This window comes from Oryctolagus cuniculus, chromosome 14, assembly GCF_051225735.1.
Source record: "Oryctolagus cuniculus isolate XC-2025 breed Fujian yellow rabbit chromosome 14, ASM5122573v1, whole genome shotgun sequence".
Classification (NCBI taxonomy): Eukaryota; Metazoa; Chordata; class Mammalia; order Lagomorpha; family Leporidae; genus Oryctolagus; species Oryctolagus cuniculus.
In genome coordinates this window covers 81,326,588-81,354,536 of record NC_142880.1, presented here as the reverse complement: position 1 = coordinate 81,354,536, position 27,949 = coordinate 81,326,588, and the positions used below count along the sequence as shown (strand labels likewise).

General features: G+C 45.7%; 1 protein-coding gene and 1 long non-coding RNA gene across 5 annotated transcripts in view; both read left to right on the top strand.

Annotated features, from left to right (window-relative positions):
* The window catches only part of LOC149122407 (uncharacterized), a 33,230-nt gene extending 19,585 nt beyond the window's left edge, over positions 1-13,645 (top strand). Inside the window, exons 3-4 of one of the 2 annotated variants that reach the window (XR_016220779.1) lie at positions 4,614-4,731; positions 12,225-13,645. This is a non-coding gene — a long non-coding RNA (uncharacterized LOC149122407). Of the gene's footprint in view, positions 1-4,613; positions 4,732-7,376; positions 7,626-12,224 lie in introns of those variants that run through there. The other variant, XR_016220778.1, reaches the window with a different exon arrangement.
* Positions 13,646-13,654: 9 nt separating this feature from the next.
* Positions 13,655-27,949, top strand: part of DEPDC1B (DEP domain containing 1B) — a 118,014-nt gene continuing 103,719 nt past the window's right edge. For 2 of the 3 annotated variants that reach the window (XM_089313200.1, XM_070056735.2), the window contains exons 1-2: positions 13,664-13,851; positions 26,130-26,395. Coding sequence is in view for 1 of the 3 variants with exons in the window: in XM_070056735.2 (XP_069912836.1) it covers positions 13,804-13,851; positions 26,130-26,395 (314 nt within the window). In the remaining 2 variants the exon portion in view is untranslated. Of the gene's footprint in view, positions 13,852-26,129; positions 26,396-27,949 lie in introns of all 3 variants that reach the window. The other variant, XM_089313199.1, reaches the window with a different exon arrangement.

The window sequence follows — 27,949 nt, the reverse complement described above, 5'->3', positions numbered from 1 at the left end:
ACTATTGCACTGCTGATTCTGGGCTATCTGTGTGCTTGTTGTCCATGGGCCTCAACTCCCAGGATCCTCTGCCATTGCCACCTGGAGTAGGAAATTCCCTGTTCAACATCTGCCCCACGGGAAGCCATCCCTGTCCTGGGCACCTTGCTACTCACAAGGGTCTGCCTGTGAGACCTGGCAGTTGTGTTTCCAAAAGCTCTGGGTGTTTCTCACACCCCAAACCTGGCTTCCTTTTTTTACATTAAATTTTCTTCCCAACTATATTAAGTACATTTCCTATTTCAAGGACCACTTGTGATGAATATTTTTAACAATGCAGATAATGTTATATAAATTTTGAGGTTCCTCTTAATACTGAGCTTAGGTGCCTGAGCTTAATCATTTGACTATATTTATTGGTTGGCAACCGGAAGGTTCAGTCATAAGTGTTTAATTCAGCAATGGATCATCTCTATTTGGATGTGTCGCTGTCAAACAGTACACGTCCAAACCCTGTTGCTTTTTTTAAAAAAAGATTTATTTTATTTATTTGAAAGACAGAGTTACAGAGAGAGGTAGAGACAGAGAGAGAGGTCTTCCATCTGCTGGTTCACTCCCCAGATGGCTGCAATGGCCGGAATTGCGCCAATCCGAAGCCAGGAACCAGGAGCTTCTTCCTGGTCTCCCATGTGGGTGCAGGGGCCCAAGGACCTGGGCCATCGTCCACTGCTCTCCCTGTTTCTTTTGACCGTTGGCACCAATCAGGACAGTCCAACAACAAAGTGTCACTCTCAAATCATCATTCACCAGGCATGACAAGCAGAGAGCAGCACAGTCATGTTGAGGTGGGCACCCTAAGCTGCTTGCCTGGCTCACCTACAGATTAGGTTTCATTCTCTTACACACCAGCATCTAAGGTGGGAGTTTGAAGTTTGGGTTTCATCAGTATTAGGACTCCGTAAATGCCAGCAATCTTCGGAGTTACTTGCAAATAGTCAAAACCATAAATCAGTGTGAAATCTAATTACACCTAAGGACCCCTGCAGGTGAAGTCCATAAACTTGAATTGTAAAGAGGCTTCCTTTACTTACATAGCGAAGTCTGAGATCCCTTCTCCGTGCTCCTTCATGCTTACTCAGACACTTCCCATTGCAGTGTGGTTAATGGTGCAATCTTTGTGCTAATCCCAACTGTCATTCGGAATGGCCTTTGATCTTTCCTTCTTCCTCATCCCTTAAGCTAATAGCTTATTAAATATTGACATTTCTTCTATTCTTACTACTGCCAGGCAATAGTTGGAAAAATACTGGAGAGTTTTCTATATAAAATGTGGATTGGTTTTCTATTGTTTTCTAAGAAATTCCAACAAGTTCAGTGGATTTTAAACACCCTTTCTTTTATTAGTGCACAGTGCAGTAGGTGAGAAATTAGGAATGGTGAGGCTGCCTCCTTGCTCAGTTCATCAGGTACCAGAAAGCTGAAATCAGGGCACAAGCCAGGCTGAATTCTGTGAAAGTTCTTGGGGAAAAATCTGCTTCCAAACTCCTTCGGATTGGTGGATTTCAGTTCCGTTTCAAGTTTCTGACTGCTCCTCAACAATCAGCTAGAGACAGTCTGCCCCTTTTAAAGGATCCAAATGACTATGACAGGACCAGGTAGGCAAATGTTCTTTTCAAGATAATTGATTGGGACCTGAATTACATGTGCAAAATTTCTTCATGGCACTATCAAGATTAGTGCTTGGTTGAATAACCGAAGGAGGTCTGTATACATCAGGGACTGGAATATTCAGAGTTGTCATGGTTTATTTTTGGTGGCAACTTCGTTGGGCCACAGAATGTCCATATATCTGGCCAAACATTATTCTTGGTGTTTCTGTAAGGGTGCTTTTGATGAGTTTAACATGTAAATGCGTAGACAGAGTGAAGCAGATTGCATTCCCTACTGTAGGTGGGTCTCATCCTATCAGTTGAAAGCATGAATAAAATACAAGGCTGACCTCTCTTGAATAAAAGGGGATTTCTCAGGGCTGGCGGGCTGGCATTGTAGCACAGTATGTTAAGCCACTGATTACGATGGTGGTATCCCATATCAGAACACCAGTTAGAGTCCCAGCTGCTCTGCTCCTGATCCATCTCCCTGCTAATTCACTTAGAAAGGCAGCGGATGATGGCCTGAACCTGGGCCCCTGCCACCCAAGTGGGAGACTTGGATGAAGTTCCAGATTCCTTGCTGTGGCCTGGCCCAACCCCAGGTATTACAGCCATTTGGGGAATAAATCTGTGGCTGGAAGATTGATCTCTCTCTCTCTTCCTCCCCCTCTCTATTGCTCTTTTATATAAAATAAATAGGAATTCCTCCTACCTGATTGTCTTCAAGCTGGAACATGAGGCTTTTTTTCTTTTCTTTGGAACTTGATCTGAAACATTGCCTCTTCCTGGGCTTTAGTCTGCCAACCTTTAGGTTGGAACTACACCATTGATTATGGTTCTCAGGCCTTCAGACTCGGACTGCAGATACAGCACAGGCTTGGCTGGGTTTCCAGCTTGACAGCTACAGATAAATCTTTTTTTTTTATTTTTTAATTTATTTGACAGGTAGAGTTGCAGACAGTGAGAGAGAGAGAGAGAGAAAGGTCTTCCTTCTGTTGGTTCACTCCCCAAATGACTGCTATGGCCGGCGCTGTGCCGATCCGAAGTGAGGAGCCAGGTGCTTCTTCCTGGTCCCCCATGCGGGTGCAGGGGCCCAAGCACCTGGGTCATCCACCACTGCCCTCTTGGGCCACAGCAGAGAGCTGGACTGGAAGAGGAGCAACTGGGACTAGAACCTGGCGCCCATAAGGGATGCTGGTGCTACAGGTGGAGGATTAACCAAGTGAGCCATGGCCCCAGCTACAGATCTTGGGACTAGTCAGCTTCATCATCACTTAAGTCAATTATTTATAACACATCTCTCTGTCTCTATGATATGATTATCTATCTGTCTTAGAATTCTGTCTGCCATACAAAGGAGATTTCTAAAGGTTCTCTCTGGACCTACTTCCTCATTTGAATATTTCAACAACCCTATAGAACAGGTATCATTATTTCCATATAATTGATGTGGAAACTGATACTGAAACAAGTTGAGTCTTGCTGAACATAACACAGCTGTTCTTACATGATGCTCTGCTGTTCTTGTAATGTCACAACTATCTTCAGGATTGTTTTCCTATCTCCAGGCTGCTCTTCCTTTGTTTTGAGCTTTTTTAAAATTTATTTATAAGGCAGAGTTACAAGAGAGGAGGAGAGATAGAGAGAGAGAAAAAAATCTTCCATCTGCTGGTTCACTCCCCAAATGGCTGCAATGGCCAGGGCTGGGCCACACCGAAGCCAGGAACCAGGAGCTTCTCTGGGTCTCCTGTGTGGGAACATGGGACCAAGCACTGGGCCGTCTTCCGCTGCTTTCCCAGGTGCATTAGCAGGAATCTGGATTGGAAGTAGAGCAGCCAGAACCCGTACCTGTGCCCATTTGGGATGCCAGCATCTCAGGTAGAGGTTTAGCTTGCTGTGCCACAATGCTGGCCCCTGGGCTCTTCCTTCTAATACCTCCTATATTTCATGGCAACACCAAAGTTAGTCTGAAAAATTTTTTTCATCATGCACTTCTCTAAGTATACAGATATATACTTTGCTGTATTTCCTAAATGGTATGGCTATGATAGGCCAGAAATTCACTTTTACCCAAATGTGAAAATCAGTTTAGCCATCATCCTTAGCAAAGGTTTTATTATGATAACTTTGAACTGCAGTGGTATACGTGTGAGGTGGCAGGAGGTGGAAGGGCAATTACAACACTAGGGATGGGGCATGTGTGGATTGTACTCTCTCAAAGTCAAAAGGGAAAAGCAAGGATAAAAAGTAACAGAGGTATAGGTTCAGAAACAAATGTGATAGATTAAAATAAAAATATAAAAGCCATCTACTATTTTGTAGACTATATTCATATAAGAAATATCAAGTATAGACTGAATGAATCAAATAAATATTTAAGTTTCATTTGCTCATTAATTATTCATTCAACACATATTTGTTGAAGTTTATGATGTGCCAAGCAGTAAAGCAAACACATTTGTTTATTTATTTTTCCTGCAGGAGTGTAGCAACAGCTTCCTACCTTGTTTTCTTGCTTCCACTCTTGCCCTACATCCCTACACCATCCTAAGCCAACACCCAGGCAGCAGATTGAAAAAAACCTATTTCTGACCTTGATGCTGTTGCCCAAAACTTCCTAAATATTTTTCAACAAATTCAAGATAAAATATAAATCCCCTGTTCATCGGGTGGCCTGCAGAGCCCCCAGCCCTCTGTATGCAACCCGATCACCTCCACTCCCCACTTCACGCACTCATTCCCACCAGCAGCGGCCTCCTTCTGTATCTCCTGGGTACGGCAAGCATGTGTCCACCTTGAGCCTCCATGGGGGCTGCCCATTCGCTCATCTTAGAAGGCCCTGCTCTAGACAGCAGCCCCTACTTCACTCTGATTATCTCCACAAAAGTCACTTTACCAGAGATGCCTTCCTTGCCCACCTGAACAGATGAGCATTTGCCTTCCAGCACCTTCTCTGTTTCACTCTTTTATTTTTCTTCCCAGCATTCAACAGTCATATCCTGGATTACATACATTTTTTGGTGGATGTCAGCTTGTGGAAAGAGGGATGTTGTTTTACCTCTAATGATATTTCAGTGACTGGAATAGTAACTGGCACATAGTAAGTACGCATACATATTTGTTGAATGTATGAATGAATAAATGTAAATCCTCTATTTCTTTGTGATATTTATTTAAATGTTTTAAAAAGATTTACTTACTTACTTGAGAGAGAGAATTGATCTTCCATTTACTGGTTCACTCCCCTAAAGGGCACAATAGTCAGGTCTGAGCCTGGCTGAAGCCAGGAGCCTAGACTCCAACAGGGTCTCCCACATGTGTGGCAGGGCCCAAGCACTTGGGCCATCTTCTGATGCTGTCCTAGGAACAATAGCAGGGATTGGAAGCTGAGCTGCCAGGACTGGAAGCCTGCATTCTGATATGGGATGCTGGGCATCACAGGTGGCAGCTTAGCCTGCTGTGCCATGACACTGGCCTTGGCATTTATTTTTTAAATTCTGGAATAAAAGTATTAATCAATGGTACCATTTTATATTTTCTATAGTTTTTTATCCTTTTTCTTTCATGCATATTTCCCCAAAATATGACACTCCTGTTGGTGAACAGTATTAATACCAGCTCTGGGGGAGCATTTCCCAAGAAAGTGATGACAGCAGACGCATAGCAGTGGGAGTCAACTCACAGTCTAAAGAACTGTAAGGACTTCCACAAACAAACATTCTTGATGGCTTAAATGCCATAAACACAACTGGCTGAAACTGCACTGTAATCTGAAAGGGTGACGTCTAATGGAAGCTGTGAGTGACTTGTTTTTCTGCCGAGGAGTTCTTTCAAAACGACCCACCCAAAGAGCTGGGGAGCAGAAAGACTGAACTTGGCAGTCAGGAACCCTCTGGGGAGTAAAGGCCCAGCTCCCTGCCACTCCCTGCTGGATGTGATTGAGAAACCCGGCTTCCAACACAATAGTGTACTTGAGGCCAACTGCTTTCTGCTCTGTAGTTTAAAAATTTCCTAATATTGGTGACAAATAAGTGGGTGATGGTGAAACACCCAATGTTGAATGTCCTAATACTCACCTTGTGAAGGTGTCAGGAGGCTGAGTCAGTGTTGCTATAGGATCATGATGGCCTCAAACTTAAACATGCCAGGGAAGAGTATGCCCAGTAATTAGTTAAATTGCCATACTCAGAGTGTAAAAATGAATTTAGTGATCTGAGATATAGCTGGGAGTTAGACTTTCTTGGAGGGATAGTAATCCGATTAAATATATACTTCAGTTGGTACAGAAACAATCGTAATAACAAAGCAAACCACAATCAGAGGGCTGAAAAAGAAGTCAAATACACAATTTTTATGTCTCCTTCCTGGCTGGGGTTATTAGAATAAATTTATGAAAGATTTCTATGTTTTCCTTTTCTATCTCTTGAAATGAGTCTTGGCATAAATATGTGTGAAATTCTATTTTATACTTGAAAAATTATTCTTTTTTGAAAGATATTTATTTATTTATTTGAGAGGCAGAGTTACAGACATACAGAATGGGATGGACAGAGAGAGGTCTTCCATCTGCTGGTTCACTCCCCAGATGGCAGCAATGACCACGGTTGGGCTGATCTGAAGCCAGGAGCCAGGAGCTTCTACCAGGTCTCCCACATTGGTACAGGGCTCCAAGTACTTGGGCCATCTTCTACTGTTTTCCCAGGCCATTAGCAGGAAGCTGGATCAGAAATGGAGCAGATGAGACTCAAACTAGTGCCCATATTGGATGCTGGTGCCGTAGGTGGAGGCTTAACCTATTATACCACAGCCCCTACCCAAAATTATTCTTTTTGATTTTGGAAGTTATTAAAATGAAGCAAACAAGCCACCTAATGAAGCCAAATTCGAAACACAAGCTTAGGTGACAGAAGGAAGGTCTAAGGAAGCTCCATGTTCTGTGAATTACCCTCAGCCAGTCACTCAATTTCTCTGCAGCCTAGCTTCCTAACAGAAAAATGGAGTTACAAACTTACAAATCCAAGTAACTTCAAATGCGGTAGTGTGAAGACATTAGAAAGCTGCTTTACAAATATAAAATATAAAGATTATAATATTGTTTTAAAAAGATTTACTGTATTTGAGAGGTAGAGTTACAGACAGTGAAAGGGAGAGACAGAGAGAGAGGTCTTCCATCTGCTGGTTCACTCCCCATATGGCTGCAATGGCCGGAGCTGAGCTGATCTGAAACCAGGAGCCAGGATCCTCTTCCGGGTCACCTATGTGGGTGCAGGGGCCCAAGCACTTGAGCCATCTTCTGCTTTCTCAGGCCACAGCAGAGAGCTGGATCAGAAGAGGAGCAGCTGGGACTAGATCTGGCACCCACATGGGATGCTGGTGCTGCAGGTAGAGGATTAACCTACTGCGTCACGGTGCTGGCCCTCAATCTTTCTTTTAAGAAATGAGTGCCCTTTTCCTAAAAGGATCTGAGGCAGCTTACAATATATTTACAAAATACCACAGAATGAAGTATAAAATAAAGGTAAATGAAATTCTCACCATTTATATATATATATATATATATATATAATATTTATTTATTTATTTAAAAAGAGAGGGGAAGAGAGAGAGTGGGAGAGAAAGAGAGGAAGAGACAGAGAGATCGATCGATCGATCAATCTACTATCCGCTAGTTCATTCCCCAAATGGCCAGATGCTCAGAACTCTATCCAAGTCTCTCACTTGGGCCATCTTCTTCTGCTTTCCCAGATGCATCAAAGGGAGGTGGATGGGAAGTGGAGCAGCTGGAACTTGAAACAGTGTTCTGCTCCAAATCAGGACACCAAGCATTGCAGGCGGCGGCTTAACTCATTGCAACACCATGCCAGCTCCACCATTATATATGTTTTCTATAGTTGTTAGGAATTAGCTGTAAATTTGACTAATTCTAAATTTTTAGTAGTTAAGTCATAGATGTAAGTATACAATTAAAACAGACATGAGTTTATCAGACAAAAACCTAGCTTCTATTTGTGTTTGTTTAATAGGGTAAAACTAAGCAGGGGTGGGGGGGGGAGAAGAAGGAGCATGGGGAGGGGAGAGATGTGACAAGATTGTAGTATGCTCAAGTTGAAAGCCACATGATAAACTACAGAAGTTTTATTCAACAGTAAGCTAAAACAGTTTAGCATTGAAACAAAGATATATCATTTATTTAAAAAAAGTGTCGAGTATCTTCTACATAACAGACCATGGTTCTAGAACTGGGCACTGTGGGAAATGAGAGGTTCTTTTTTCTTTTTTATTTATTTGACAGGTAGAGTTATAGACAGTGAGAGAGAGACAGAGATAAAGGTCTTCCTTATGTTGGTTCACTCCCCAAATGGCCACGATGGCTGGAGCTGTGCCGATCTGAAGCCAGGAGCCAGGTGTCTCCTCCTGAGAGGTTCTTGGTCTCAGGAAGTTTATATTCTAGGTCAGAGCAAGGACTTTCAACTGGGTTAGTGCCAAAATGAAATTTCCAGAGTCTTCCTCCACCTAATTAAAAGTTAATATTCTTTCTAAAGGAAAAATAAAAGGGAAGTCAAAGGTAATAAAGCAACATTCATTTTAAAAATGTGAATAAATGCCTAAGCACAATTATGCCAGAAGGCTATCATAAAACAGGCATGTACTTGCATCTGATTATAAAGAGGAACTGAATGTAATTGCCATTTTTTTTCTCTTTGGCAATCTGAAATAAGAGCTAAATATGTCTATTGCATCTTTTTTTTTTTTTTTTTTTTTTTTTTTGACGGGCAGAGTTAGACAGTGAGAGAGAGAGAGAGACAGAGAGAAAGGTCTTCCTTCTGTTGGTTCACCCTCCAAATGGCCACTACGGCTGCTGCTGCGCTGATCTGAAGCCAGGAGCCAGGTGCTTCCTCCCGCTCCCCCATGTGGGTGCAGGGCCCAAGCACTTGGGCCATCCTCCACTGCCTTCCCGGGCCACAGCAGAGAGCTGGCCTAGAAGAGGGGCAACCGGGACAGAATCCGGTGCCCTGATCGGGACGAGAACCCGGTGTACCGGCACCGCAGGCTAGGATTAGCCTCGTGAGCCACGGCGCCAGCCATGTCTATTGCATCTTAATGTACAGTTCCCAGGAATTCAGCAGTTACAGGTGGACCCGGACGTGTCTCAGACACCACAATGATTTTCTGATGTGGTAACTTTGGCACTGTCTTAAAGCAGAGGGTCATATTCCTGGACACTTCAGTGTGTACTAAACAGTCTAAAATCTATTTAAATCATATGCAAAATAGAGTTAGGTTCGAGGCTCAGCTGACTGCAAGTGGTTTGCACTTCCCTGGATGCCCAGTGGGACACTAAAAGGCCACTCAGAACTAGGGGGAACTGTTGGATGTGCAGCCTGACTTAAGGCATCAAACGACATCCAGCTCCACCGACTTCCAGCCAGAAAACACCAGTAGGACTCTCCCATATTTTTGGAAACCAGCACATATGCCCACAAATGTCCAAAATGATCCCAGAAGGTGAAACCTATGTTTGGATAACCCTTAGGTAGGTGACAAGAAAAGTAAACAATTCTAGATACGTGTAAGTGCTGTGAAGAAAATAAACAGTCCAAGCCAAGGGTGAGCGAGTGAGATTTGTCTACACAGGGAGGTGAGGGGAGGACTTCTGTAGGTGGATTGTAGGTGAGAACTGAGTCTTGACAGTGACCTGGAGGTGACTGTGCCAGGAGCTGGGGCAGGACCATTCTTGGCAGGGTAACAGTGCAAAGGCTGAGAGGTGGAAACACAGCCTGCTTACAGATCAGCTTGGCTGGAACAGAGGTCAGAGAACTACACTGGGGGCTGGCGCCGGAGTGCAGCAGGTTAAACCTCCACCTGTGGCGCCAGCATCCAGTATGTGCACTGGTTTGAGTCCTGGCTGCTCCAGTTCCCATCCTGCTAATGTGCTTGGGAAAGCAGTAGAAGACGGTACAAGTGTTTGGGCCCATGCACCCACATGAGAGACCTGGAAGAAGCTTCTGGCTCCTGCCTTCAGATTGGCCCAGCTGTAGCCATTGCTGTCATTTGGGGAGTGAACCAGTAGATTGAAGACCTTTCTCTGCCTGTTACTGTACCTCTCAAATAAATTTTAAAAAAATCTGGCGCCGTGGCTCAATAGGCTAATCCTCCGCCTTGCGGCGCCGGCACACCGGGTTCTAGTCCCGGTCAGGGCGCCGGATTCTGTCCCGGTTGCCCCTCTTCCAGGCCAGCTCTCTGCTATGGCCAGGGAGTGCAGTGGAGGATGGCCCAGGTGCTTGGGCCCTGCACCCCATGGGAGACCAGGAAAAGCACCTGGATCCTGGCTCCTGCCATCGGATCAGCGCGGTGCGCCGGCTGCAGCGGCGGCCATTGGAGGGTGAACCAACGGCAAAAGGAAGACCTTTCTCTCTGTCTCTCTCTCTCACACTGTCCACTCTGCCTGTCAAAAAAAAAAAAAAAAATCTTTAAAAAAACTACAGTGTTTTGTAGTGGGTTAAGTCGATGCCTGCAAAATGGGCATCCCATATCAGAGCATTAGTTTAAGTCCCTGCTGCTCTGCTTCTGATCCAACTCCCTGTTAAGGCACCTTGGAAGGTAGCAGAAGATGGCCCAGTTCTTGGGCCCCTGCCACCCGTATGGAAGACCTAGATGGAATTTCAGGCTATGGCCTGGCCTAGCCCAGTCTGTTTTGGCCATTGGAGTGATGAAGATCTCCTTCTCTGTCTCTAATTCTCTCTCTGTAACCCTGCCTTTCAAATAAATAAAATAAATCTTTAAAAAAAAGCTAGAAACCACCAATCTTTTGGGCATAGAGAGAGTGAGAAATTTATCAAATGTTCTTATGTGACACTGAAAGCCTAACAGACGGTCCCAGCCCCATTGAAACTAAATTCACAAGGGCTGTCTTTGTGGCCTCTGCTGTGTAGGTCCTTTGAAGACAGGATTGTATCTATAGCTCACAGTGGACTGTGGAACAAATGTTCCAGGAGGTGGCACAATTTTTTTCAAGGAGTTTTTTTTCAGCTGCTGCTACATGCATAATCTAAATCCCTACAACGCTGCAAGACAATCATCAATATTTCCCTCTTACCAGTGAGTCAGGCCTAAAGTCCTGTCCCTGGGCCCATAAGTAATACCAGTCATTGAAATCCAACCTGCCCAAGTCAGTGTCTGTGATGTTATAAAAGAGGAAATCTGCGTAATTCAAGGGTGGCCATGTTCTGCTCTCAGACTCCAGTTCTGCCACCATGGTAGGTGGTGGCACAGCTCAGACGCACAAGGCTCTGATTTATTCTCTTCAACTTCTTGTGCCAAAGGCACACATATCCCTTGGTAGTCCCTGCCAAGGACAAGCAGATCTCTCCAGAGACTGGAGGTTTTTTTTTTATATATATAAAAAAAGTTGCGATAAAGATTCACTCACTGCAAGTAAAAAAAAAAAAAACACACAAAACTGCGTTTATTGAATTTTCTAATTACAAAAGCAATACATAGGAGCTGGTGCTGTGGTGTAGCAGGTAAGGCTGCCGCCTGCAGTGCCAGCATCCCACATGGGCACCGTTTTGAGACCTGGTTGCTCTGCTTCCCACCCAGCTCTCTGCTATGGCATGGGAGGGCAGCAGAGGATGGCCCAGGTCTTTGGGCCCCTGCACCCACATGGGAGACCGAAAGGACACTTCTGGCTCCTGGCTTCAGATCAGCTCAGCTCCAGTTGTTGCAGCCTCTGTCTCTCTTTAGCTCTGCCTTTCAAAAAAAAAAAAAAAAAATGCATCATCCTAGGGAAACTAAACCCCTACCCCAACATAATTCTTTGAAGATTTATTTATTTATTTGAAACTCAGAGTTACAGAGAGAGAGAGAGAGAGAGAGAGAGAGAGAGAGAGGTCTTTCATCTGCTGGTTCACTCCCCAATTAGCTGCAATGGCTGGAGCTGCACCGATCTAAGCCAGGAGCCAGGAGCTCTTTCCAGGTCTGCCACGTGGGTGCAGGGTCCCAAGAACTTGGGCCATCTTCTGCTTCCCAAGGCCATAGCAGAGAGCTGGATTGGAAGTGGAGCAGCTGGGATGCTATCCGGTGCCCATATGGGATGCCGGCACTGCAGGCGGTGGCTTTACCCGCTATACCACAGAGCCAGCCCCCAATATCTTTTTTTTTTACTACCTTAAAAAATTTAATTTCAAAGGCAGAAAGAGTGACAGATATAGAAAGATCTTATATCTGTTGATTCATTCCCCAAATGTTCACTGTAGCTGGGGCTGGATCAGGCCAATGCAGAAGCAGGGATTCAACTCTGGAATCCCCTACAGGTGGCAAAGACTCATTCACTTGAGCCATCAGGTGATGCTCCCTGAGGGTATGCCTCAGCAGGAAGCTGGGAGTGGGGAGCAGAAAAGAGACTTGAACCCAGGGACCCTAACATGAGATGTTGGCATCTTGACCACTGCTTCAAACACTGGTCCTCCTAATACTTTTCATGTAAATGTTATCAGATTTTTTTTTAAGATTTACTTATTTATTTGAAACACACACACACACACACACACACACACAATCTTCCATCTGCTCATCTGCTGGTTCTCTCCTCAGATGGCTGCAACAGCCAGGGCTGGATCAGGCTGAAGGCAGGAGCCAGAAGTTTCTTTTAGGTCTCCTACGTGGGAGCAGGAGCCCAAGCACACTGATCATCATCTGCTGCTTTCTCAGGCCATTAGCAGGGAGCTGGATGGGAAGTCACAAGCCCAAGCCCGTATGGGATGCTGGTACTGCAGGCGGCATCTTTGTCTATGCCACAAGGGTGGCCCCACAATTTTATCAGGCCTTAGTCCCTCTCTCAACTTTGATGACTACAACTCCTTAGTAAAGATTAACTCCCTAAAGAAAGAGAAACGTCAGATTCAGTGATCACCTCTGTGGCTAATATGCTAATGTCAGACCCCATTCTGAGATGCTTCCCAGGGACCTGGGGTCCTGATCAAACCAAGTAACAGCCATCTACCTGCGGAAGCCAGGCAGCCTGTGCGCCTGCTCGGCTAGAGTCAGAGGCAGGTCCTGAGCGGTGTGCACCAGCCACACATCCGCACAGGAGCTCATCGCGCGCTGCTCACCTCCGGCCTCAAAATCCAGCACGGAATCCCGTGGAGTCTGGGAATCCGCCCCCCTCGGTCTGTGCACCACAAAATCACAACCTGATTTCTTCCGCTACCCTGGCGTGAGCGATCGGCTCGCTGCCTGTCAGTGGGCCCGTGTACCCAGGGTTTGGGGTTCTATAACCCAAACGTTTTCGTGCAGCTTAGTACCTACCTAAAGTGACGGACGGGGGAAACAGGTGAGTCAAGGTGGGAGTCTGATGCATCCCTCAACTCTGTCTGGGAAGTCTTACCCTGGGCACTCACTGGGATGACTAGACCTGAACTTTGAACTCTGGGTGCGGGTATATAGAGGGGCGACCTCATTTGTCCCTTTGAACGAGCTGGACTTCAAATCCCTGGAGGGAGGGAGGCGTGTGGAGGAGATATTCCGGGCTGCATAAAAGGACTCACAGCCCCACGGCCCCACAGTCCAGGACTTGCAAAGCAAAGAGCTCAGATGCGAGGCAAAGACTTCCTCAGGACAAAAGGAAGCCCTAGTGCTCTCACACTCCATCCACCCGGCTCGGGGCCGCGTGCTCTTCAGCGGGTTTCCGAAGGTCCTTCCGCTTGGATGCAGGCTGACAACCCTCCCCGTTTCACTACCCGCTTCGCGCAATCTTCGAGCCCGAGTCCGGGGCGCACCGGCCGGGCGGACACGGCTTTCTTTCCGCAGGCCAGAGCTGGGCTCCCGGCACCGCAAACCAGAAGTCCTTTGAGGTCTCCGCATAGAGCGTCAGGGTGCTTTGGGCTCTGTGCGGGGTACAGACTCCCCGCACCGCCGCGGGGCGCGCCGGGCCGCTAGGGTGGGCCGAGCGCACTCTCCCCCGGCGCGGCGCCGCAGCCACGGAGCCTCGGCTGCGGGTCGTCTCCGCGGAGACGCCGGACGCCCCGCCCACCCCGCGCAGTTCCGGTCACGTGCCGCCGCCGCCGCCGCCCAATCAGCGCCCAGGGTCCGCGGGCTCGAGATTCAAACTGCGGAGCCGCCGGCTCGTGAGGATTGGCGCTGGCGCGGCCGAGGCCGCATCTGCGTGCGGGCCATGGAGCACCGCATTGTGGGGCCAGGGCCGTACCGGGCCACCAAACTGGTGAGTGAGTGTGCGGGGGCCTGGGCAGAGCCGCGGGCTCCGCGTGCCCCTCCCCGGCCGGCCGGTCTCGCTGGAGCCGCACAGGCTGCGCGGGGTGTGCAGGCTCAAAGAAGGACCGACCGGGCCCGGAGCCCAGCCGGCGCGGGTGGGTGCAGCTTTCCCGACTCGCTGGCTGGATCCCGGCACTCCGTGCGCCTCCAGAGCGCCGGGAGGACCAGGCGGGCGCCTTGTCCGCCTTTGTCCTCCGCGGTGTAACGCGCGCACAGCCCGGGGCCCGAGGGCCACCCCGCCCCCGGTGATGCTCCCCGCTTGCGGTCCAGGCGGGGCGTGGCTCCTTCCTGAGGGACACCTGGCCGAGAGCTCTTTCTAACGGTACCGGCACCGGGGCGCACCGCCCTGGCTTGGTTTCCGGCCCCTGGGGGTTTCTGTTTGTGTCAGCACCTCCCCGGGCGAGGGCCTGGCCCCGTGGATGATCCCGGGGGCCGGCCTTTGCTCCTGGGGGAGAAGCTTCGGCATGCAGAGGTGTGTACACGGTCTGCTGGATGACCTGGAGCTAGCGATCCTAGTGAGTACCATCCTTGGAATAACGGGGACAACTTGGTAATGGCCTCGTAGTTTTCCAAGAGGCCTTCAGGTAACTCACATCTTGGTCTGTCAACCGCTTTTGGCCGCCTCTTGCTTGGGAATGAATCTTACTGCTTTATTATGCACCCGATTGGATATGCAGGAGAGGGAAGGAAATTTGACGTCCACATTCTCACCGCACTGGACTCCTGCGAGTCTCCTGTGTGTGGAATAGGGGAGGACGCTGCGAAGTGAGCAGTGTAGATACGATTTCCTTTCCCGAGGTTTGGTGGGGTCAGGCTCAAGTGAAGGCGGCGAGCTTCTGCAAGCAGAAATCATGCTCGGCACTGATGGGTTTTTACTTGGCTCACGGATCCCTTTGAGAACCCGATAAAGACTACAAGATCCGGCCGGCGCCGGGGCTCACTAGGCTAATCCTCCACCTGCGGCGCCGGCACACCAGGTTCTAGTCCCGGTCGGGGCGCCGGATTCTGTCCCGGTTGCCCCTCTTCCAGGCCAGCCCTCTGCTGTGGCCAAGGGAGTGCAGTGGAGGATGGCCCAGGTGCTTGGGCCCTGCACCCCATGGGAGACCAGGAAAAGCACCTGGCTCCTGGCTCCTGCCATCGGATCAGCGCGGTGCGCCGGCCGCAGCGCGCCGGCCGCAGCGCGCCGGCCGCAGCGGCCATTGGAGGGTGAACCAACGGCAAAAGGAAGACCTTTCTCTCTGTCTCTCTCTCTCTCACTGTCCACTCTGCCTATCAAAAAAAAAAAAACAAAACAAAACAAACAGATCCTGGTCTCAGGAAAGCACACGTGCCACTCTTGAAGTTTTGCATAGGATTTCGGGGCACTTGGGGAAGGGTTCTGTGATACTGTCTTGTTTGATTTAAAACGACTGCATTATTTGCTGATCTTTCTGTGGGTCGGCGGTCAGGGCTGGACTTGCGTTTAGTGATTCGCTGTTGGGGTGACTCCTGTGCCACGGCCGTCTGACTTGACCAGAACTAGGTGGTGTAAGACGCCCTGTGTCTCTAGTAAGTCAGGCCAGCCATCTTCACCCGGTGGTCTCCCGCTTCCAGTGTAGCTAAAGCCAAGTTTCAGCTTGTGTCTTTTTGTTCATATCACATTGGTCAAAGTAAGTCAAACAGCCAGGTCTGGAAGATTCTAGGAATTCAGCTCCACTTCTTGATGGTGGGAGGCGTGGGAGGGCCGGGTTACATGGGTGCGTGTGAATAGGGTGGGAGGAGTCATTGCATCTGTCTGTGCAACGGTCTACTATAGATGCTTAGAAGATTCATTTGTTTAAAGTGGGTGAGGATAGTTTTATGTAGCCCTTGAGTGATGTTGTAAATATGTAAATGACCCTCGACAGAAAGAAGGTTCCCCACCCCTGATTTAAAAGAAATCCCACAAATACAAAGTTTCTTTTGGGCTAGCTTCTAAGAAGTATAGTTGATGGTGGCTGGGAACACACAGTTTTTTTGTTTTTTTAAGATTTATTTATTTACTTGAGAAGCAGAGTTAACAGAGAGGGGCGGGGAGGGAGACACACAGAGAGGTTTTCCACCTCCTGGGTCACTCCCCAAATGGCTGCAACGACCGGGGCTGGGCTGATCTGAAGCCAGGAGCCCCAAGCTTCTTCTGGGTCTCCCACGTGGGTTCAGGGGCCCAAGCATTTGGGACGTCTTCCACTGCTTTCCCAGGCCATTAGCAGGGAGCTGGATTGGAAGTGGAACAGCTGAGACTTGAACTGGCACCCATTAGGGATGTTGTCATCACAGGCAGGAACTTTACCTGTTATGCCACAACGCAGGCCCTGCTATTGCTGGATTCTAAGTCACATTAAAACAGTATCACAGTAGGTGTTTGGCCAGACACTTGAGACACGTGCATCCCTTACTGGAATGCCTGGGTCTGAGACCCAGCTCTGTTTCCAATTCCATCTTTCTGCTAAATGCACCCTGTAAGGCAGCAGATGATGGCTCTAGTAGTTAGGATTCTGCCACCCACATGGGAGATCTGGATTGAATTTCTGATTCTCAGCTTCAGCCTCCTATGTGGGACTGTTGGGAGCATTTGGAGAGTGAGCCAGTGAATGCGAAGCTTGCTCTCTGTTTCTCTGCCTTTCAAATAAATAAATACATACATACATACATACATAAAATTACTCAAAATAAATATTATCAAAGGAATTTTTTAAGGAAGAGTGCTCTGTGCTCTCTAGAATTCTTTAGTCCTCAAGAAAAGATATTTAAGGAGCTGGTGTTGTAGTATAGTGAGTTAAGCTGCTGCCTTTAATGCTGGCATTCCATATGGGTTTACCGGTTCGAGTCCCAGCTGATCCATTTCTGATCCAGCTCCCTGCTGATGTGCCTGGGAAAGCAGCAAAAGCTGGCCCAAGCACTTGAGCCCCTGCCACCCATGTGGGAGACCTGGAAGAAACTCCTGGTTCCTGGCTTCGGTCTGACCCAGCCTTGGCCATTGTGGCCATTTGGGGAGTGAACCAGTGGATGGAAGATCTCTCACTATCTGTAACTCTGCCTTTTAAATAATAAAAAAAACAAAAAACAAAAAACAAACTTCTGGTTTTTTAAAAAAGAAGTGATATGTAAGCCAAGTTTAAAATTGATTAAAAAGAAAAATTATGTCAGCAATTAATGGAAACACCTCAATTTCATCAATTTTCCAGGCAATCAGTTGAGCGTTCAACTTTATTTTATTTGAAAAATGTAGGCTGGCGCTGCGGCTCAATAGGCTAATCCTCCGCCTGTGGCGCCGGCACCCCGAGTTCTGGTCCCTGTTGGGGCGCCGGATTCTGACCCGGTTGCTCCTCTTCCAGTCCAGCTCTCTGCTGTGGCCCAGGAAGGCAGTGGAGGATGGCCCAAGTGCTTGGGCCCTGCACCCGCGTGGGAGACCAGGAGGAAGCACCTGGCTTCAGATTGGCACAGTGTGCCGGCTGAAGCGCGCCAGCCGTAGCGGCCATTTGGGGGGTGAACCAACGGAAGGAAGACCTTTCTCTCTGTCTCTCTCTCACTGTCTAACTCTGCCTGTCAAAAAAAAAAAAAAAAATAGTGTTAAACTAAGATTTGGAAAGCACAGAACAATAGCCAGTGATAGCAGCTGTCATTACAAAGTGCTTTTGATCATTGTAAATGTGTAGATGTTTCCCTGGCATAATCCAGTTTGCTTCCAGTTCTTACCAGGGAAGATCCTAGGTCTTCCCCTGACTTACCCGCTGGAGCTGGCCCCAGCACGCCTTTTCCCAGCTTCCCTCTGAAGCTAATCTCACTTCAGGGAAAGCCTGGAGAGCAGCGTTGGCTTAGGAAGAGCAGACCTTTACTTCCGCCCTCCTTGGCTCACTGTGCCTTTTCAAAGCACACACAGCTCTATTTTCCAAGGCACCAAATCCTTTGAACATAACGTTTTGTGAATTAGGTAAATTTTTACGACAAAAGTCAAATGACAGACTCAGTTCATGGTGAGTATGGAAGCTCATTAGCTTCTTTCTTTTTTCTTCACTGGAATAGCTTTAAATTTTGGACTCCAAAAATAAATAGGTTAGCATTTTAAAATGAGAGAAAGACAATTCTTTTTCTGAAAACTCCTTTAGTCTGCTTACTGACCCATTCGTTGAACTTCTTCCGACTCATCCGCGAGGTCTGGTGCACTGGTAGACTTTAACATTCACATTGCACTTGTGAGCTGGAATGGCAAGGCCACACAGCTAAAATGGGGCAGGTACAACTGGGTATATAATTTGGTTATTTGGCAGCTCCTAGGCAAGTCTTCTTTATAGCACCACTGTTAGATATTTTTGGCACTAAGAAGGAAGGAAACGGAATCAATGTCCAAGAGAACAGGAAGCACATTTCAACCGTAAGTGTTGTATCTTGTAGTTTGGCTCATAAAGTTAAGCAAAAGCACTTGTGTGATTCCTTATCCTTTAAATTAATGGCCTGAAATAAGTAGGTGAGAAAAAATGTTCGCTAATTACAACACAAATCTGTTTTGCTCCCTTTCCTGCAAAGATTATTTCTTCAAATGTAATGTCATGGAAAAAATACCCCACATTTTCAAATTCTGTCTTATTCTTTGGTGACATAGGGCATTTTCTTTCTAAACATGCCTAAGAATGGTGTTTTGCCAGATTATTTAAAGATAACATCATTTTTTATGTTTCTGAGCAGAGATTCCAAATAGCACTTAATTATGTTTGGGAATAAGTGGGAGCAGAGACCAAGATCCTTGTTAGACTTTGAACATCTAAAATGTTTCATGGATTAGGTAAATATAATCCATAATGAGAACTTCCATTTAAAATTTAAACAAATGAATTTAAATTCTGTGTATGCATTTCTTTTTTAAAAAAGATATTTGCCTTTGATAAAAATGTCTTAACACAAAATTTCTAGTAAGAAATGAAAGCCAGCCATCGACATCAGATTGTTAAAATCTAATAAGAATCCCATTATTTTTTGAAATGGAGGGTATACAATAAGTTGAAAGCTCACACAGAAGAGTAAAAGTGTAAGAATTGGACTGAAGTTTCAAAAAAGAAGTCATAGGGGTCTTGCCCTAGTAGAGATTTAAGTTTAGTGTTAATTTTAATCACAACAGTTTAGTGTTGCAGAGAAATAGCTCAATGGATAGAAAAAGTTCAGAAACAGAATTAAGACAGCTAATATGTAAAGTAGCTTTAATAGTTTTTCAGCTCAGAAAAGGATGGCATAATTGGTTCTCCAGAATAGAGTAAGTTAGAGACCCCCTCCTCCTACCAGCAAAACATTCCAATTAAAGATTCAAGTATTAAAAATAGAAATCTCCAGGGGCCCAATATTGTGGCACGGTGAGTTAAGCCACGTGCTGGGTTGTGTACTGGCTGCTCCACTTCTGATCCAGCTCCCTGCGAATGTACCAAGGAAAGCAACAGAAGATGGCCGAAATACTTGGGCCCCTGTCACCTATGTGGGAAACCTGGATAGGGTTCCTTGCTCCTGGTTTTGGCCTGGCCATGCCTGGCTGTTGCAGCAATTTGGGCTGGTTCTCTCTCTCTCTCTATGTTTCTCTCTGTCACTCTTCCTTTCAAATAAACAAATCTCTTCAAAAAAAAAAAAAAAACAAACCCAACCTTCTAAAATATTAAAAGAAAATTATGATGAAGATTTTTGAATTTCTCAGGATGGGGAAATTTTCTTAATTATGAGAGTAAACCTTGAAGATAGATGATATGTATTATCTTAAAACAACATCATCAGTATTAAAGTCATATTATAGCTGGAGGCCACAGAAACAAATTGATAGGTCAAGAGAAAGATATTTCTAATATACGAAAAAGGGTTAGTATTCCATATTTATGCAATATGTACTAAAAATGTATATAAGATGTCAGGTACTGTTCTCAGTTGTGTGGATACTGAACAAAATTGATTAACTTTCCTGACATCTGTGCAGTTAAAATAGTAGATTTAAACAGTTCTTTTTTTTAAGTGTCTTTTTTTTTTTTTTTAAGATTTATTTATTTATTTGAAAGTCAGAGTTACACAGAGAGAAGGAGAAGGAGAGAGAGAGTGGTCTCCCATCCACTGGTTCACTCCCCAGTTGGCCGCAATGGTTGGAGCTGCGCCGATCCGAAGCCAGGAGCCAGGAGCTTCTTCAGGGTCTCCTACGCGGGTGCAGGGGCCCAAGGACTTGGGCCATCTTCTACTGCTTTCCCTCGCCATAGCAGAGAGCTGGATCAGTAGTGGAGCAATCAGGACTCGAACCTGCCCCCATATGGGATGCTGGCACTGCAGGCGGCGGCTTTACCCATTATGCCACAGCGCTGGCCTCAACAGTTATTAAAGTTAATTTTAAGAACCCCAAAACACAAACAGCCCAATAGGAAAATGACAGAGCTCAGAAGAATTGAAAATGACTAAAGATGAGGATAAGAAAATACAAACAAAACATTTCTTGTCCATAGATTGGCAGTGAAGAATAACATGGAGTGTTGGCCAGAGCTTGAGGCAGTGAACTCATATACATGGTTGCTACAGCCAACTCTAAATAGGCTAATACTTGTTAGAAGTCTATCAAAAATAGGTAAAAGCATTGGTACTTTTAGGTTATATCAATAAGAATATACTTGTCACATTTGTTAAAAACAAACTGGAAGTTATCTCTATGTCCACCATTCAGTTGAAGAGATACTTGAAGAGATAATGAAACATTCATAAGAGTGGTTTAGATCTGTAAGCATTAACACAGAAAGGTGTCTGTGGCATTGTTAAGTGAGAAATTAAATTGTAGGGTAATGTGTACCATATGATTGATCTGATTGTTAAAAATCAAAGCAAACAAGAAACAATATGTATACATACAGATGAACACTTCTATATATACACAACATATACTAGAGGTCTTCAAAAAGTCAATAGAAGAATTAAATTATGAAAAACTATGCATGGATTTAAATTTTTTATACCAAATACATTTATCTTTTCATTTTTCTACAAACTTTTAAAAATATTCCTGTATGTTTTACAGGTATATGCAGACTCATTTGTGTATATTTCTGTATTTAATTGGTTATCATGGCCATTTTATATCTGTAATTAAAATAACAAGTAGAAGAACTGCTACCTAGTCTGAGTCAGTTAGTAGATGTTGGAAATACTGGGTCCCAGAGAGCCATGTCTTCATTATGTTTGTTGGGGAAGATTATGAAAATTTAACCATCAGAAAAGAAATGCAAATCTTTTTGATAATTCCCCATTTCCATCATTCTTAGTGTGAGAATTCTAATAATCAGTTAAAGCTAGGTGTCAGCAGAACACTTAAAAATTGATGACTAAAAGTATGTGAAAATTACTTAAAGCCATGTTACTGTTCATAGACACTGGGTTCAGTGAAATGACCGCTTGAAGAGCAGCCTACAGAACAGGATTCCAGACCTTATTCCAAGTCCAAGCACCTATGTAGCATTTGCCAAGTTGTGTGCCCTGCTAGGATCTTGACTGTACCCTAGAGATTCTTCCCAGGTCTGGAATGGTTTGATCCATATAATTTGTTTAAAGAGATTAACCTGGAAGTTTTGTCTTCATGTTACTATCTTTGTGTTTCAGGAATACTTTATCTCTTACAAAGAGCATCATATGTTCTCATTGGCCTCATAATAACTTTGTGAGGTGAATGGATGCATAGAGAAGTTAAATCAGAGGTCATGGGCTGTACATGGGCTCCTTGGACTGCTCATTTAGTTCCAACCACGTTGTCCTGCTGTTTCTCTGTTCCCGTACATTCCCTCCAGCCATTTACTTGTCTTCGCCTCCAACCTCCTCCCTGTCCTCCATATCCGGTTTTACCACTACAGCCAACCAATTCATGTTTACTGACTTGGATTGGTCATCTACAGTCTGGTTTGCTCTAATGGAGTATTTTAATGTGTGAACAAGGGTGTGTGTGTGTGTGTGTGTGTGTACATTTTCAGTCAGCTTTTAGTTCAGCAGAAACACGAACAGGAAAGTATAAAGATCATAGGTATTCAGCTCCATGGAGTTGAACAAAGTGAGCACCCCATGTAACTAACACCCAACTCAACAAACAGCATTAACAGCACCCAGAATCCCCAGACTCCCCTCAGTCTCTGCTTCCTGACCTAGGTAATCATTATCATGGTTTCTAATACTACCAATTAACTTAGCCTGCTTTTGGAACATTTTACAAACAGAATCTTAGTATTTACCTTTCTTACCCGGCCTCTGTTTCAATATTACATTTCTGAGATTTGACTCTTATTGCATTTAGCAGGGGTTCATTCATTTGCATTGTATACCATATTACTTCTCTGTTCTTATGTTGATGGACATTTATATTTGACTATTGTGAATAGTTTTCTGAAAAACATGTGTCTTTGGGGGAATATATGCTTCTATTCAGTATACACTGAGATTGGTTCTGCCACTTAGCTGTTTGGTTGGGAGTACACTGTAACTTCCGAAAGAAGGTTATTGTGAGGACAAAGTGGAAAAAGTTTAGAACTTATTTCTAGTTTAAAGAACAAAAAGGACAGCTGCTTGTTCACATTTATGTTTTAGAAACAAAGACTTTAGGCGAGAGCCGTCTGATAGGGTGATTCTGAGTGTTGTCAGGAGCATTGCTGATGTGCTTTGGGAGTCTCCTGCAGAGGACTGTGGGCAAGCTTTTCTTTTTTCTTTAATGTTTATGTTGTTGGAAGGGAAGAGAGAGAGAGAGAGTTACAGAGAAAGGGGGAGATAGAGGGGGCGGGGAGAGAGACAGATATCTTCCATCCATTAGTTCACTCCCCAAATGACTGCAATGGCCTAGGCTGGGCCAGACCAAAACTAGGAGCCAGGAGCTTCCTCTGGGTTTCCCACCTGGGTGAAAGGGCCCAAATACCCGGGTCATCTTCTACTTCTTTCCTAGGCACATTATCAGGGAGCTGGATTGGAAGTGGAACAGCTGAGACATGAACCAGCTCCCATATGGGATGCTGGTGCTGCAGGCGGACACTTAACCTATTACTCCACAGCTCTGGCCTGTCCCTGTATTTTCTTTTCTTTTTTTTTTTTTTTTTTTTTTTTGACAGGCAGAGTGGACAGTGAGAGAGAGAGACAGAGAGAAAGGTCTTCCTTTGTCGTTGGTTCACCCTCCAATGGCCGCCGCTGCAGCCGGCGCACCGCGCTGATCCGATGGCAGGAGCCAGGAGCCAGGTGCTTTTCCTGGTCTTCCATGGGGTGCAGGGCCCAAGCACCTGGGCCATCCTCCACTGCACTCCCTGGGCACAGCAGAGGGCTGGCCTGGAAGAGGGGCAACCGGGACAGAATCCGGCGCCCCAACTGGGACTAGAACCCGGTGTGCCGGCGCCGCAAGGTGGAGGATTAGCCTATTGAGCCACAGCGCCGGCTCCTGTATTTTCTTTTAAAAGGTTTATCTTTATGGTCTTGAGTTCTTCATTATCAGATATTGCATTATACGAGTGCTACAAAAAGGTCTTGGCAAACAGAATGAAAAGATAAGTTTGTTTTAGTACAAAAATGGTTGAAATCCATACATGTGAAGGGTCTTCAAGAAGTTTATGGAGGGATGGGTATTGTGGAGCAGTGGGTTAAGCTGCAACTTGGGACACCTCTATCCCATAATGGAGTGCCTGGGATCAAGTCCTGCCACTGCCTCTGTGTCTGACTGTGCTCCCTGCTAGTGTGCTTCGGCAGCAGCAGATGATAGCTCAAGTACCGAGTCCACACCTCCAACACGTTAGACCATGGGAGAGTTCCTGGCTCCTGTGTTCAGCCTGGCCCAGCCCGCTTCTTGCAGGCATCTGGGGAGGTAGATGGAGATCTCTCTCCCTCTCCCTCTTTCTCTCCCTCTGTCACTCTTTTACTTTAAATAAAATATTTATTTATGTATTTGAAAGTTTATTTATCTATTTGCTTGAAAGGCAAAGTGCCAGAGAGAGAGAGAGAGAGAGAGAGAGAATCTTATATCTGCTGGTTTACTTCACAAATGGCTGCAACTGCTGGAGTTGGGCCAATCTGAAGCCAATAGCCAGGAGCTTCTTCGAGATCTTCCTCATGGATGCAAGCACTTGGGCCATACTCCGCTGCTTTCCCAAACATATTAGCAGTGAGCTGGATTGGAAGTGAAGCAGCTGGTAATCAAACTGGTGCCCATATGGGATATCAGCGTCGCAGGCAGCCGTTTACACCACAGTGCTGGCCCTGATAAATAAACTTTTCAAAGAGTTGATGGAAAAAGGCTATGCATGAATTTAAAATTTATTTGTTTATTTTTAAAGATTTGTTTATTTATTTGAAAGTCAGAGTTACACAGAGAGAGGAGGAGAGGCAGAGAGAGAGGTCTTCCATCTGGTGGTTCACTCCTCAGATGGCTGCAATGGCCGGAGCTGTACTGATCCAAAGCCAGGAGCCAGGAGCTTCTTCTGAATCTCCCATGTGGGTGTGGGGGCCCAAGCACTTGGGCCATCTTCTGCTTTCCCAGGACATAGCAGAGAGCTGGATCAGAAGTGGAGCAGCCGGGTCTCGAACTGGCACCCAATTGGGATTCTGGCACTGCAGGCGGCAGCTTTATCTGCTATGCCACAGTACCGGCCCCTCAGATTTTTTATTTTAAAGATGTGTTACTTGAAAGGTAGAGTTACAGAGAGAGAGAAAGAGAGAGAGGGAGAGACAGAGAAACAGATCTTCCATCCGCTGGTTCACTCCCCAAATGGTCACAATGGGCAGAGCTGGGCCAGTCCAAAGCCAGGAGCTTTTTCCAGTTCTCCCACATGGGTGTAGGGTCCCCGTGGAGCTGCTTGCCATGGCACATTAGTGGGGAGCTGGATCGGAAGTGGTGCAACTGGAACTTGAACCAGAGTCCATATAGGATGCTGGCACCCCAGATGGCGGCTTTACCCGCTATGCCACAGCGCTGGCCCCCCAAATTTTTTTTCCACCAAAGTAAACTTGCATTTTTCCACATAATTTTGGAAGTAACCCTGACTTATCTAATGAATTTCTCTTCTCTCCCCATACATTGATTTTTTTTCACATAATAAACAATCTATAAACGTTTGCAGAATGAAGTAAAGTCGTATTAAAACATGGGGCTCCAAAAGTGAATTATGCATAATGGGCTTAATTTTCTTCAGTATTTATTACTGTATGTTTTCATTCTTGTAAAAATCCATTAAGAGGATCACTTAATGGCAATATCCTAGGTAAATGTTTCTTGAATGAATAAAAAATGAATTACCATTCAAAAGCTGCATTTTCTTTCATTCTTTTCTTTCAGTAGATTTTTTAGTTTTCATTTAATGAATACATTTTTTCATAGATACAACTTTAGGAATATAGTGGGTCTTTCCCCCATACCCATCCGCCCACCCCAACTCCCATCCCACCTTCTTCTCCCTCTCCCATTCCCTTCTTGATTATGGTTCATTTTTAGTTTGATTTTATATACAGAGGACTGACTCCATGTTCAGCACAGATTTCAACAGTTTGTCCCCCCCCCACAACATATAGAGTACAGTTTGAGAACAAGATCTGCAGTTGATTCTCAAGTACAACTCATTAAGGATGGAGGTCCTACATGGGGAGTAAGTGCACAGTGACTCCTGTTGTTGATTTAACAACTAACACTCTTATTTATGACGTCAGTGATCACCCGAGGCTCTTGCCATGGGCTGCCAAGGCTATGGAAGCCTTTTGTGACCACAGACTCCATCAGTAGATTATTTTTTTTAAGCTGTAAAAAAAATATGTCTATCACATAAAACTGTTTTTACTGTCTTTAATTGTGTAGTACATTGGCATGCAGTACCTTCACATTATTTTGCAACCATCAGTGTCTTTTCCCCAGAAGTTTTCGAGTTTGCAGACTGTAAATAAAAGATTTTCATGACTCCATCTGTTCTCCCCTCCCACTTCCAATGCCTTCAGTGGCTGGGACTGGGCCAGTCCTGAGCCGGAAGCCAGGAACTCAGTCCAGGTTGCCCATGTGAGTGGCAGGTGTCCAGCTAGAACTGTCACCTGCTGCCTACCAAGGTGCACGTGAGCAGGAAGCTGGAGATGGGTGTGGAGCTGGGACTTGAACTCCAGGCATTTTTTTTTTCAATGGGAAAATTGCACTCGTTTGTTTCCATATTTGGGATACAATACCTTTTAACAGACTCGCTGGCAGACTAAACGCCTTTCCCTTTCGTCCGCTAGTGGAATGAAACCGTGGAGCTTTTCCGCGCCGGGATGCCGGTCCGGAAGCATCGCTGTCGCTTCAAGAGCTACGAGCGTTGCTTCACAGCAGCCGAAGCCGCGGACTGGCTGCACGAGCTGCTGAGGTGCAGTCAGAACTTCGGCCCGGAAGTGACTCGGAAACAAACGGTGCAGCTGCTCAAAAAATTCCTGAAGAATCACGTCATTGAAGACATCAAGGGCAGATGGGGCCAGGAAGACTTTGAAGACAATCGGCACCTCTACAGGTAACCATGGTGATGGGTGAGCCCTGAGGGAGGAAGCAGGTAGAATTAAGTGCAGCTGGTCAAGGTCTCTCTCTCTCTCTCTTTTTTAAGATTTATTTTATTTTATTTGAAAAAGAGAGAGAGAGAGAGAGAGAGAGAAAGAGAGATCTTCCAGCTGGTGGTTCACTCCCCAGATGACTGCAATGGCCAGAGCTGAGCAGATCTGAAGCCGGGAGCCAGGACCTTCTTCCAGGTATCCTACATGGGTGCTGCTTGCCCAGGTACATTGGCAGGGAGCTGGATCAGAAGTGGAGCAGCCAGGGCCTGAACCAGCACCCATAGGGGATGTTGGAACCGCAGGCAGCAGCTTTACCCGCTATGCCTCGGTGCCAGCCCCAAAGTCACGGTCTCTTGAGACTTTCTGCTAGGAGAGAACTTACCTTGTCCACTGCACCACAGGCTCTGTTGGGCATTGGTTGAAGGTAGAACTGATTGTGTTGCCAAAATAAAAGCTGATTGCAATTTTCCCTGGGCTCTCGGGGCAGTGTTTCCACTGCTGTTTCCATCAGGATCTCTGTTCATGCCCTTGGTTCACCCGGGAGGATGACAGCAGTAACTTTGTCCTTCCAGGGAATCGGAACGCATGAGGCGTTCCCAAGTAGCAAGGACTGTGGTGTCGGGGGCTTCGTGGCCGAGCACGCCCCGTCTTTTAACCACTCAGCCCCAAATGAAGAACTGTGCTAGAATTCCCTGGAGTCTCAGATTAAGCCCGACTATCCAGTTTGCTTTTCCACATTTTTGTTCACATTTCAATGGTATTTATTTTTTATTTTTTTTTAACTTTTATTTAATAAATATAAATTTCCAAAGTACAGCTTTTGGATTACAGTGGCTTTTCCCCCCCATAACTTCCCTCCCACCTGCAACCCTCCCATCTCCTGCTCCCTCTCCCATCCCATTCATATCAAGATTCATTATCTTTATATACAGAAGATCAATTTAGTATATATTAAGTAAAGATTTCAACAGTTTGCACCCACAGAGAAACACAAAGTGTAAAGTACTGTTTGAGTACTAGTTATACCATTGATTCACATAGTACAACACATTAAGGACAGAGATCCTACATGAGGAGTAAGTGCACAGTGACTCCTGTTGTTGACTAAACAACTTGACACTCTTGTTTATGGTGTCAGTAATCACCCGAGGCTCTTGTCATGAGTTGCCAAGGCTATGGAAGCCTTTTGAGTTCATCAGCTCCAATCTTATTTAGACATGGTCATAGTCAAAGTGGAAGTTCTCTCCCTTCAGAGAAAGGTACCTCCTTCTTTGATGGCCCATTCTTTCCACTGGGATCTCACTCACAGAGATTTATTTATTTATTTATTTATTTTGCCACAGTGTCTTGGCTTTCCATGCCTGAGATACTCTCATGGGCTTGTTAGCTGGATCCGAATGCCTTAAGGGCTGATTCTGAGGCCAGAGTGCTGTTTAGGGCATTTGTCATTCTATGAATCTGCTGTGTATCCTGCTTCCCATGTTGGATAGTTCTCTCCTTCTTAATTCTATCAGTTA